Below are 10,695 nucleotides of genomic sequence, written 5' to 3' on the forward strand. Positions count from 1 at the left end.
TTATTGTTCTATCTTCTTTTAGATATTCCTTGTTCTAAATTTTTTTTCAGAAAGAAAGAGATTCCTGTTCTAAATTTTTTTTTCAGAAAGAAAAAGATTCCTTGTTCTAAACCTTATCTTCTTATATTTCGTTCCAACTTTCCAAATTCATTCATTTGCAATCCGACAATCCTGTTGAAGCGAGGGACAAAGATGATGTGCGAGGAAAGGAGAGACTGCACTGTATGTGTGACGGGAGCAGGAGGTTTCATTGCCTCGTGGCTAATCAAAGATCTTCTGCTCCGGGGATACAATGTCAATGGTACTGTCAGGGATCCAGGTGATGTTTTGTTACATTACGACCTTGACATTAACAGCAGCTTCTTTGTTTAATATCTTTCTTTGTTTTATAAACCAGAAGTCCGGCTCTCTCAATTATTATGCAGGGGACGAACGCAAGACTGCTCATATTCTGTCGCTCCCGGGAGCCAAAGAGAGGCTTCGGCTCTTCAAAGCCAATCTCAACGAAGAGGGCAGCTTCGATACTGCCCTTCAGGGCTGTGAGTTCGCCATTCTCTTGGCGACACCCATGGATTTCGCCATAGACGCAGAGGTAAATAATTATCAAATATCCCAATTGAATTTAGGTTGATTGTTGATTTTGGGAATATTTCAGAATTTTAAGGTGAATTTAGGTTGATCGTTGATTTTGGGAATATTTCAGAATTTTAAGGTGTGTATTTTATGTGGATTGTGGATTTTCAAAATTTTATGGTGGGTATTTTAAGTAGATTGTGGATTTTCAGAATATTTGGGTTTTTGAAAAATATAAATAAGTATTTTATGTAGATTGTGGATTTTCAGAATATTTAGGTTTTTGAAAAACATGGTGATGTAAATAATTGACCTAGCCCATGTTTGTCTAGATATTCTATATGGATATTCTATATAGATTTGTGAATTTTCAGAATATTTGGGTTTTTAAAAGATGTTGGAAGAATCACAGCACCTCTATAGAATCTGTAATTTCCACCCTGGGGATCCTAGTTACTGGTTTGGAATGTTTACCAACACCTGAGGGTTTTGGTTTAATGGCAAATCTCCACATGATATCAGAGCCTAGACCCAGGTTCGATTCCCCCCAGTTGCGTTTGAGGGGAGGTATTGGAAGAATCACTGCACCTCTATGGAATCTGTAATTTCAACCCTGGGGATCCTAGTTACTGATTTGTAGCGTTTACCAACACCTACTAATTTTGGTGTAAACACAAACCTCCACAAAATCTGAATTTGCTGTTGTTGTGATATTTTATATCAATTGCTCGCTCAACCTAACCTTAACCTGACCAGTGGCTTTGCTTGCTTATTCATAAGTCTATTTGACTGATTCTGTAGACAACGAAAGCAAAACTCGCCATGTTATGTCCCTCCCGGGAGCCAGAGAGAGGCTTACGCTATTCGAAGCTGATATCACTAAAGAGGGTACCTTCGATTCTGCCCTTAGTGACTGTGACTTCGTTGTTCACTTAGCCACTCCCATGGATTTCACCATAGACACCGAGGTAAATAATACTAATCACTCATATCCACAGTTTCCCAATCATTCAAAGTATCTTTATGTTGATCTAGATTCGGAAAATATCTATGTGATGATCAATCATTCAAAGTATCTTTACGTTGATCCTAGATGAGGAAAATATTTATGTTGATCCTAGATTAGGAAAATATTTATTTGTAGATGTGGATGTGGATTGTAGAGTCTGTGGATATTTTTTTGGGTGAAAATTATTGATTACAGATTTTTTTTTTTTAATATTGCTGACATAAAAAAACAATTATTTAACCCCTCTCAGAACCATCAAATTCTAAAATATTTTCCAAATCTACAATCTACATACCTTCAACAATCATTCAATGTGTTATATTTAACCCAATCCCATATTGCAAAATATTTTTGGGTATCCGATTCATTACATATAAGATGACTAAACCCAATCCCATATTGCAAAATATTTTTGGGTATCTGATTCATTAGATATAAGCTGACTAACCATATTTTCCAAATCTGCAATCTACATACATTCAACAATCATTCAATGTGTTATGTTTAACCAATCCCATATTGCAAAATATTTTTGGGTATCTGATTCATTAGATATAAGATGACTAACCAAAGTGAAGTTAACTGTTTAATTTATTCTTTTCTATATTATTTGAGAAATATTCTGGAATCTGCAAGTAATCCGAGATACCATGAAATTTTGACTTCTTTTAACTCTTTCAGGCACAGACAACTGTTGTGGAGGCAGAGGTTAAAGGGACTCTAGATATTTTGAAGGCTTGTGCAAAGGCAAAATCTGTTCGCCGTGTAATATACACTTCCTCCATAAACGCAGCTTCTCCGCTGAATAACAATGGAAAATTCAGGGACTGCGTTGACGAATCCTGCTGGACCCCTGTCGATCTCATCAGGCGTGAAAAACCACTTTTCTGGGTAAATTCGGATTTGTTATGAATATTGAATTAGCAGTTTTATTTGTATCATTAATGGAGATAGAAGTAATGAAATTTTTGATGTTCAGATGTATTATGTGGCGAAGACATTATCAGAGCAAGCAGCTCTTCAATATGGATCGGATCATAGCATTGAAGTGGTGACACTAGCGCCAGCCCTAGTTGCCGGACCTTCTCTTACACCCACGCTTCCTGCCAGCATTGAAGAAACTTTAGGATTGATCACAGGTATTTTGGATTTTTGAGATTTATGGTAGATTAATGTTATTGATTATTTACCCAGTAAAATACAGTAATATATCAAACACGTTTTTTTAGAATACCCTTTACTGATATGAAAATCTTTTGAATTTCCTCAAAGATATGTTTGAATAAAAAAACTAATATGCCAAGTCCTGTTAACATTAACAAATTAAATAACATGAGACATCCTTTTATTTCTGAGTATGCAGATCTTAGATTAGATTCATTTTCCATGTGGTTCCATGTGGTTTTGAAGGTATGACAAATTTGTAACGAAATAGAACTGGAACCGTGATGCTTTACAATGTTTCAAGCAGAAATTCTGCTGTATCAAAACTATCCATATACACAAGAAAGACACAATAATTAAGGTTCCAACTTTAATCATACAGTTGAATCATACAGAGAACTTGTTACAAACCTACATCAAATAGCTTAATTGTATTTATAATAAGTTTGGTTCAAATTTTATGAAAAGAGATTGAGAGGTGGGAGTTTTCATAAACAGTTGAATCATACAGAACTTTTTACATCAAATAGCTTAATTGTATTTATAATAAGTTCAAATTTTATGAAGAGGTTGACAGGTGGGAATTACTTAATAAGGTTTTTTAGAAAAAAAAAAAAAAAACACTTTCTTTTTGTATTATAAAAAATCGACTCTGTTAAACAACGCTTTCGCTTTTTAGGTTATCAGCGTCTAATCGTTTTAAGGTTAGCTAAATTTCGTTATATTTTCTATTAATTTTATTTAAACTCTACTAAAAGTATTGTAATTCTGGGTCTAAGTTTTGTGAATTAGAGTAATTAAATTTAAATAATTAAAAATTATGTTGGTAAGATTTTCGATATATATACAGTGTACAGCTATAATGATGTGTAACCTGTACTCAGCATATATCCAGAAACTTATCAATATAATTACAGGCTATAGAAATATACATGTATAAATAATTAAAAACCATAAACTCAAAAGGCCACATAGAGTGATTTCCTTTTCCTTTTGCATGCCAACCAAACATTCATGGTGTTACAGTGACTTTCAAGTGCAACAGGGAGTCAAGAATGTTACGAATGGTTGAAGGAGTTCCAGTGGCTCATGGGCTCCATTGCATTAGTCCACACGGCCGATTTATGTGATGCCTACATATTCTTGATGGAGCATCAATCTGCAAAAGGTCGATATATATGCTCTGCTCAAGATCTCTCTCTCACGGAGCTGTGGGATTTTTGCAATAAACGCTATTCACAATTCTGTCCACCACTCCAGTAAGCAATTTATGCGTTTATATTTTCATTTTTAATTTTTGCCTTTTTGCTGTGTAGAGCCACTTCCTAATGACATTAATGGATCATGTGAATTGCAGATATCCAAAGGAAGATGATTTTCTTAGCCACGTGCCTGTTTCATCCAAAAGATTGTTGGATTTGGGCTTCTCCTACAAGTATGGCTTACCAGAAATTTTTGATGAAAGCATTGAATTTGCTAAAACGATAGGCATATTGCAATAAACAAGTAAATCATCATTTCTTCAAGAATTGTGGACAATAGTATGGGAAAGGAATCTATATGAATCAGTTTGTAAAGTTTAGTATGGGAAAGGAATCTATATGAATCAGTTTGTAAAGTTTATATTTAAAAAAAATAAAAAATGTTTGAATTTGTGTCGGATTTTCACACTCATTTTAGTTTATTAGGTAGATTAACTGTCACTTTGGGATTCAAGTTGGGACCACCCAAAAGGTAATGATAATGGTTTGAAAGTTTGGAAGTTTACTAAGCCTGGCTGTTTTAGTGTAACTGAAAACCTAAAATGGTATTCAAGCCTTGGCTTAGGCCCATATTTGCTTTTGAAAGCTGGTGGATTTTCACACTCACCTAGTTGAGAATAGATCACCCTAAGACCAATCAAAAAAATAATAATAATAGTTTAAAAGTTTACTCAGCAAATTTAATGTAACTAAAAACCTAATAATTTAGAAATTTTTGAATTAAATATCTTTAATAAATTATTTTTTATATAAATTTATATTTACAAAGATAAAATGAAGCAATTTAGAAATTTTGAATAGTATATAATAATAAAAATAAATTTTAAAGATGTTTCCGCTATTTGCTTCCTTAATTAGGTTAGATCCACATGTTAAAAGAAAAATTAAATAGTGTCACCCACCTTTAACCCCTCTCTATAATAAACTACGTAGAGATCTATTAATCAAAAGAAATCTTCCTCATCATTTAAAAAAATTAAAATATTAATAATAAAAAATAAATAAATAACAATTAATAAAATTAAATATAAATTAATAATATATCATGTATTATTTTTTATGAAATATTTTGTATCCTAATTAATTTGTATATCCGATATCATTAAAAATTTGAATAAACTAAATATAAATTAATAATATATCATGTATTATTTTTTATGAAATATTTTGTATCCTAATTAATTTGTATATCCGATATCATTAAAAATTTGAATATTACATTTGTTTTACCATGATAATATGAAAATTTTAAATTAATATTTTAAAAATAAATAATATAAAATTTAAAATAAAAATAAATTAAATAGAAAAAAATATATTGTTATTAAAGAATTAAAGATTCAATAATTCTTTAATGGCTTGAATCTATTTTTCTAGTGATTTTAATTAGGAGAGTTGGTTACATTAATTAACGAACTAAATTAGTTATTTTTTTAATAAATTTTGATTAATTTTTATATTCTATTAATATTATAAGTTTTTATCTATATAATTAGTAATTAAATACAATATATTATTTTTATTCAATAACTAACTTATAAATTAATGAACTGATTTCTCTCTGTCTTTATCCCTTGGTCCAGTCGAGTCAAATATAGCCATTGTCCCTATTCCTTGGTCCAGTCCAGTCAAATATAGCCATTTCCTAGTCTAATATAGCCGTTTTGTAGTCAAATATAGCCGTTGGATGATCTACTCTCTCTATTTATAATGCAGCCATAATCTGGTTCTTCAACTTGTCTTAACAATGAAACACACTTGTTGGTTTGAAACGCGTCGACAAATGAATGATGATGTGATTTTCGCTGAAACCCCTCTCATAAACTTGTTATGTATCACAGAAGCCTAAATTCAACAATTGTGATTTAATGTCCGCAAAGAGTGGAGTAGGTATGTGTCTTATGATTTCTACAGTACATGTTTATGAAAGCTTATATTTAGAAAAATACCAACCTTCTGAGACATCAGTATTTTCCTCGGTTCTTGTCCCAATTGGTGCTTGCCCTGGGAGATGGAAACAGGTTAATAAGAAAAAAGGAAAGAAAGGGAAGTCAAATGAGTGTTATAACTCTTGTTTTTCCACTTTGTACTAATTTTTTTGTTTTTGTTTTTTTATTTGGAATGCTTTATATATGCTCGCCATATGATTTAGCCAGTTCCAATGAATGTACACTTGTATGTATATACTTTCTATATATGAATCGAAGTACATGTTTCTTCTCTCAAAAAAAAATAAAACCAATGTTTATTTATTTGTGATATGGGTGTATGGAAATAACTTACAATTATCATTTTATTTTCTAGAAAAAGTAAACATATTTCTGATTCACTTGCATTCATGCATTTATCTTACATGGATTCACAAGTATAAAATTTAAAAATGTAATGGGTCTGTTATCATTAGCCACAATTTAGTCAACACCAAATATTTTTGTCATAGGACATATGCACTGATATTCACTAATAAAATATTAAAATTATTATGGTGTCCTCACCCTTTGTCATGAAATAAAGTAAAAACAAACAAAATTTAGGGTCACTTCAAGCATGACCGAGCAATGATGGAGGAATGATTTTTTTGACTAATACAAAATTCGGTTTTAAATGAATATATATCAACACCATATACTATATCAACAAGAATCTAACTCCCACATAATCAAATATGATGGGGACGAGATTTCGGGGTAAACCAAAATCCCAATTCCTCAGTAAAATTGTTCTTTAGGCATGTGGGTTATGGGCCCAAAAAGCCTATCCGCAACTACATTTTGATTTCACTTGTCTTATTTAGAATACTGAAGGCCCTCGCAAGAACAAACCTGTGATCATCTAAACAAAGGCTGCCATCCATGGCCTGATCAACGTCATTTCCGCCTGCTTGAACTCGACCTTCCAGATACTCTGAATCACCACTCTGTTGAAGCACATTACCGGAAGACTCTTGCAAGTTCCTATGTTTAACAATCTCTGATTCTGGTTTAAAGAATAATCTGACTTCTCCGCCACGCCATCGTCTTTTCTTGGAGAATTCTCCAACGCATCCTTCAAAAAACCACTTTTGCTATGCCCTTGGAACGACCACTTCTATCATAATGGATTGAACACCGTTTAAGCTCGCCAATCTCTGAAAATAGTTGCTTCATATAGTCATTGGAGACTCCATAATCCAAATTGGAGACGTACAATTTTGTACCAGTCTCAAATCCAAGTTGCACGCCAAAGGCTTCCATGCTATCCTCAAACATATCATTTTGCCAAACAGAACCCCTAGCCGGCCGAAAGACTTGTCAATTGTATTTGGCGTAGATTGAAATGGTAGCGCTCCTCCTCTACGCATGGGTCCTTCTCTGCAGCCGCCGCATCTGTGAAGAACTGATGCACTCTGTTTAAGCGCGGAGGCCGCTAGGGCTTCAAGTCTGGCTCCTCCTCTTTTCCACATCATCGGACGACTTGACAAAAACGCCATGGCTTCAAAAAATCCAAATCGCTGGCAAACGATTCAAAAAAAAAAAAAAAAACACAGAGACATAAATTCTCAAAGACGCATTTCTGTATAAATTCACAAAAACACATTTTCATTATTTACAACTCGGTTACAATTTAAGGCATCTCAGCCTTAATCAAGAACTCTCCAGCAACTACATTTTTCCCTCTCTCACATGCACAGGTTTTTCTCCTCTCTTTCTTGATTACTTCATGATTTCTCAATATCTTATTATACATACATTCAGTTTTAACTATTTTTTTTTTAACTGAAATTAGTTCATTAACCGAATCTTGTTTAAGGTTGGCCTGGTTATCAATGTGGTTGTCCACGTGTCTTCTTTATCTAATTTTTTTCATTAAGGGTTCGGATGCTCCTGCATCAGACTCCCGATGTACAAAAATTATGACCTCCTGGTCATGTGCGTTTCCTTGTCATTAGCAATTCTACCCATTGTTTCACTTCTTCAGTGGAACTGCCTTCATGTGAGCTGCAACCAAACCTCTGCAATAGCAAGTCCTCCCTACTACCAGATGCCCTACCAAGCTTCTCTCCTGAGATTAGTCCTCTTGGCACTTCCGTGGTTTTCTCCTCTCGAACCAATTGAGCACTCTTGCTCCAGGTTTGCTGCAATCTTTTCACCTTCACAAAGAAATTAAAAAAAAATTACAACCTTACAAATCTTCAACAACTGTACCTCTTCTTTCTTCGCATGCAAAAACTCTCATTTCCACAGGAAATCTTTTCCCGCTTTGATACCACTTAATGGTGACGAGATTTCGGGGTAAACCAAAATCCCAATTCCTCAGTAAAATTGTTCTTCGGGCATGTGGGTTATGGGCCCAAAAAGGCTATTCGCAATTACACTCTGATCTCACTTGCCTTATTTAGAATACTGAAGGCCCTCGCCAAAACAAACCTGCGATCATCTAAACAAAGGCTGCCATCCATGGCCTGATCAATGTCATCTCCGTCTGCTTGAACTCGACCTTCCAGATACTTTGAATCACCACTTTGTTGAAGCACATTACCGGAAGGCTCTTGCAAGTTCCTATGTTTAAAAATATCTGATTCTGGTTTAAAGAATAATTTGATGAGGACGGGATTTCGGGGTAAACCAAAATCCCAATTCCCCAATAAAATTGTCCTTGGGGCCTGTGGCTTATGGGTCCACGGAGCCTCTAGGGGACGCCTCTCAATCTCTTCTTCTTATTTTTCATTGGCACCACCCTCGCCATCAGCACAACCAGGGTTTTCTTCCAAAACTGCCACGCCTGTTTCCTCAACTTCATGAGCACAAATTTCAGAAGGCACATGCACAAATACCTTCTGGATTTTCTGAGTTGCATTCTCTTTAACTTCCTCCACAACATAGTATGCTTTGGTAGGAATCCCTAGCTCCTTCGGTTGGACATCAATAATGACAAGCACAGGATTGGGCACATAGTCATGGAACAACTCATGCACATCCAAGTCATTTTCCCGAAGTTTTGGACCAGTGCTATACCATCCTACCACATGCTCCTTTGCATTAATCCACTTGAACATTTCAAACATAGATTCATGATAGTTGTGATCCAAAAACCAGATGCTTGGATCCTTGTCATCTTCTTCAAAAGGCACTGCATAGCTGTTAGTTACATCTACGACCCCGCGGAAGCTGGTTCCCAGCAACATGCCAATAACTCGTTTCCTTGTGTCTCTCGCTACTCTGTTGTAGTTGTCCATGATGCTGAGCAACACCAAAGGATGCACTATCACTTTCTCTATTGCCCTCGCTGATATTTGCTGCGTCTTTATCACATCCATCTTTCCTCTCCTCTGTCGTTTGTTTGAGCCGAGTTGCTGCTTCAGCCTGCGAGTAACCTCTGGCGGGGAAGCAAAGAGGCACCAGGATCTGATCCCCTGGTCTCCACCTTCCGCCTGAATACAACCCTCCATTCTCATAAAAAACAAACCTAAAATCATACACATCGACATGCCTATTCTGTGGCATTTATATTTTCATTTTCAGCGGAAAAGAAAACCGGAAAACGATTCAAACAAAAACACACAAAGACACAAATTCACAAATTTAGGCATTATATCACTGTTTATCAAATTTTTATGCATATTGATAATTTTGTTATTCGGTTTTTAATGAACAAAGTAGTCATTAATGTTAGGGTTACTAGGTGGTTGTTGTTACTACAAGAATTTGTTATCACCATTGACGATAATCTTTATGTTGAGGATACTTTTCTAGATGAATATATTATTTCAATTTCCACTTACTCACCTTGGTATGCAAATATTGCTAATTATTTTGCTACAGGAAATCTTCTGTAACACCTTTCTCCTAGGGATAAACAAAAGACCATTCAAAAAGTGCCTAGTATTTCTAGTTAGATGGATATCTCTTGCACACAGGTCTGGATCATCAAATCAGAAGGTGTGTGAGAGAAGATGAGATCCATGAAATTATGAAGGCTTGTCATGATGAGCTTTGTGGAGGTCACTTTTTAGATAGGAGAACAAGTGATAAAGTTCTTCAGATAGGCTATGTTCAACCTACCATATTCTAGGATGCAAGTAATTATGTACAAGCGTGTGACAAATGCCAGAGGATGGGTCAACCTATCCAATCAGATGAAATGTTGCTACAACCTCAATTGGTGATGGAACCTTTTGAGAGATGGGCTTTAGATTTTGTAGGAACAATCAATCTCCCATCTTAGCAAAAGACTTACTTTTTGGTATGCACAGACCATGCCAACAAGAGGGTTAAAGATAAAGCACTTATAAAGGCTACCAAATGATCTATTTTAGTTTTTCTATTTGAAGATAGCTTTGTTCAATATGGAGTGCCAAAGGAGATAGTTACAAATGGGGGAACATAGTTTACTTCCTAGCTCATACAAAACCTTGTTAAGAAATATAGGATTCATCACTAAGTTACTTCACCTTACCATCCACAAGATAATGGGAAAGTGGAAAGTACTAATAAAGTGTTGGAAGTGATTCTTACAAAAAATGTGGCAGGACACCATTGAGATTGGGCTGAAAGGCTTCCAGAGGTGTTATGGGCTTACATAACTACTTGAAAAAATACCATAGATTTTTCTCCTTATAAACTTGTGCATGTTAAGAATCATGTCTTTTCGATTGAATTTGAAATAAGGGTACTCAAAACCACCTTGGAGGTGAATCTAGATTTGACT

General features: G+C 34.8%; 1 protein-coding gene and 1 pseudogene across 5 annotated transcripts; one reads left to right on the top strand and one right to left on the bottom strand.

Annotated features, from left to right (window-relative positions):
- Window positions 1–4,414, top strand: LOC149266532 (putative anthocyanidin reductase). Of its 5 annotated transcripts, none has more exons than XR_016260160.1 (7): window positions 2–319; window positions 426–592; window positions 2,264–2,473; window positions 2,562–2,721; window positions 3,792–3,914; window positions 4,104–4,285; window positions 4,327–4,414. XR_016260160.1 is itself a non-coding variant. In XM_089430641.1 (7 exons), the coding sequence occupies exons 1-6, from the start codon at window positions 193–195 to the stop codon at window positions 4,246–4,248; spliced, it is 1,023 nt and encodes a 340-aa protein (XP_089286767.1). In that variant the 5' UTR covers window positions 4–192; the 3' UTR covers window positions 4,249–4,285; window positions 4,327–4,414. The 5 variants fall into 5 exon arrangements, 4 of the variants coding, with proteins under 4 accessions (XP_089286770.1, XP_089286771.1, XP_089286767.1 ...); XM_089430641.1 differs by having other exon boundaries at window positions 4–319; window positions 3,792–4,005; XM_089430644.1 differs by having other exon boundaries at window positions 1–319; window positions 3,801–4,005; window positions 4,104–4,414.
- Window positions 4,415–8,704: 4,290 nt separating this feature from the next.
- On the bottom strand, window positions 8,705–9,366 carry LOC149266533 (26S proteasome non-ATPase regulatory subunit 7 homolog A pseudogene; annotated as a pseudogene).
- Window positions 9,367–10,695: the final 1,329 nt, after the last annotated feature.

Source organism: Pinus tabuliformis, chromosome 6 (assembly GCF_031772625.1).
Source record: "Pinus tabuliformis cultivar Carrire ecotype Pingquan chromosome 6, CPIR1, whole genome shotgun sequence".
Classification (NCBI taxonomy): Eukaryota; Viridiplantae; Streptophyta; class Pinopsida; order Pinales; family Pinaceae; genus Pinus; species Pinus tabuliformis.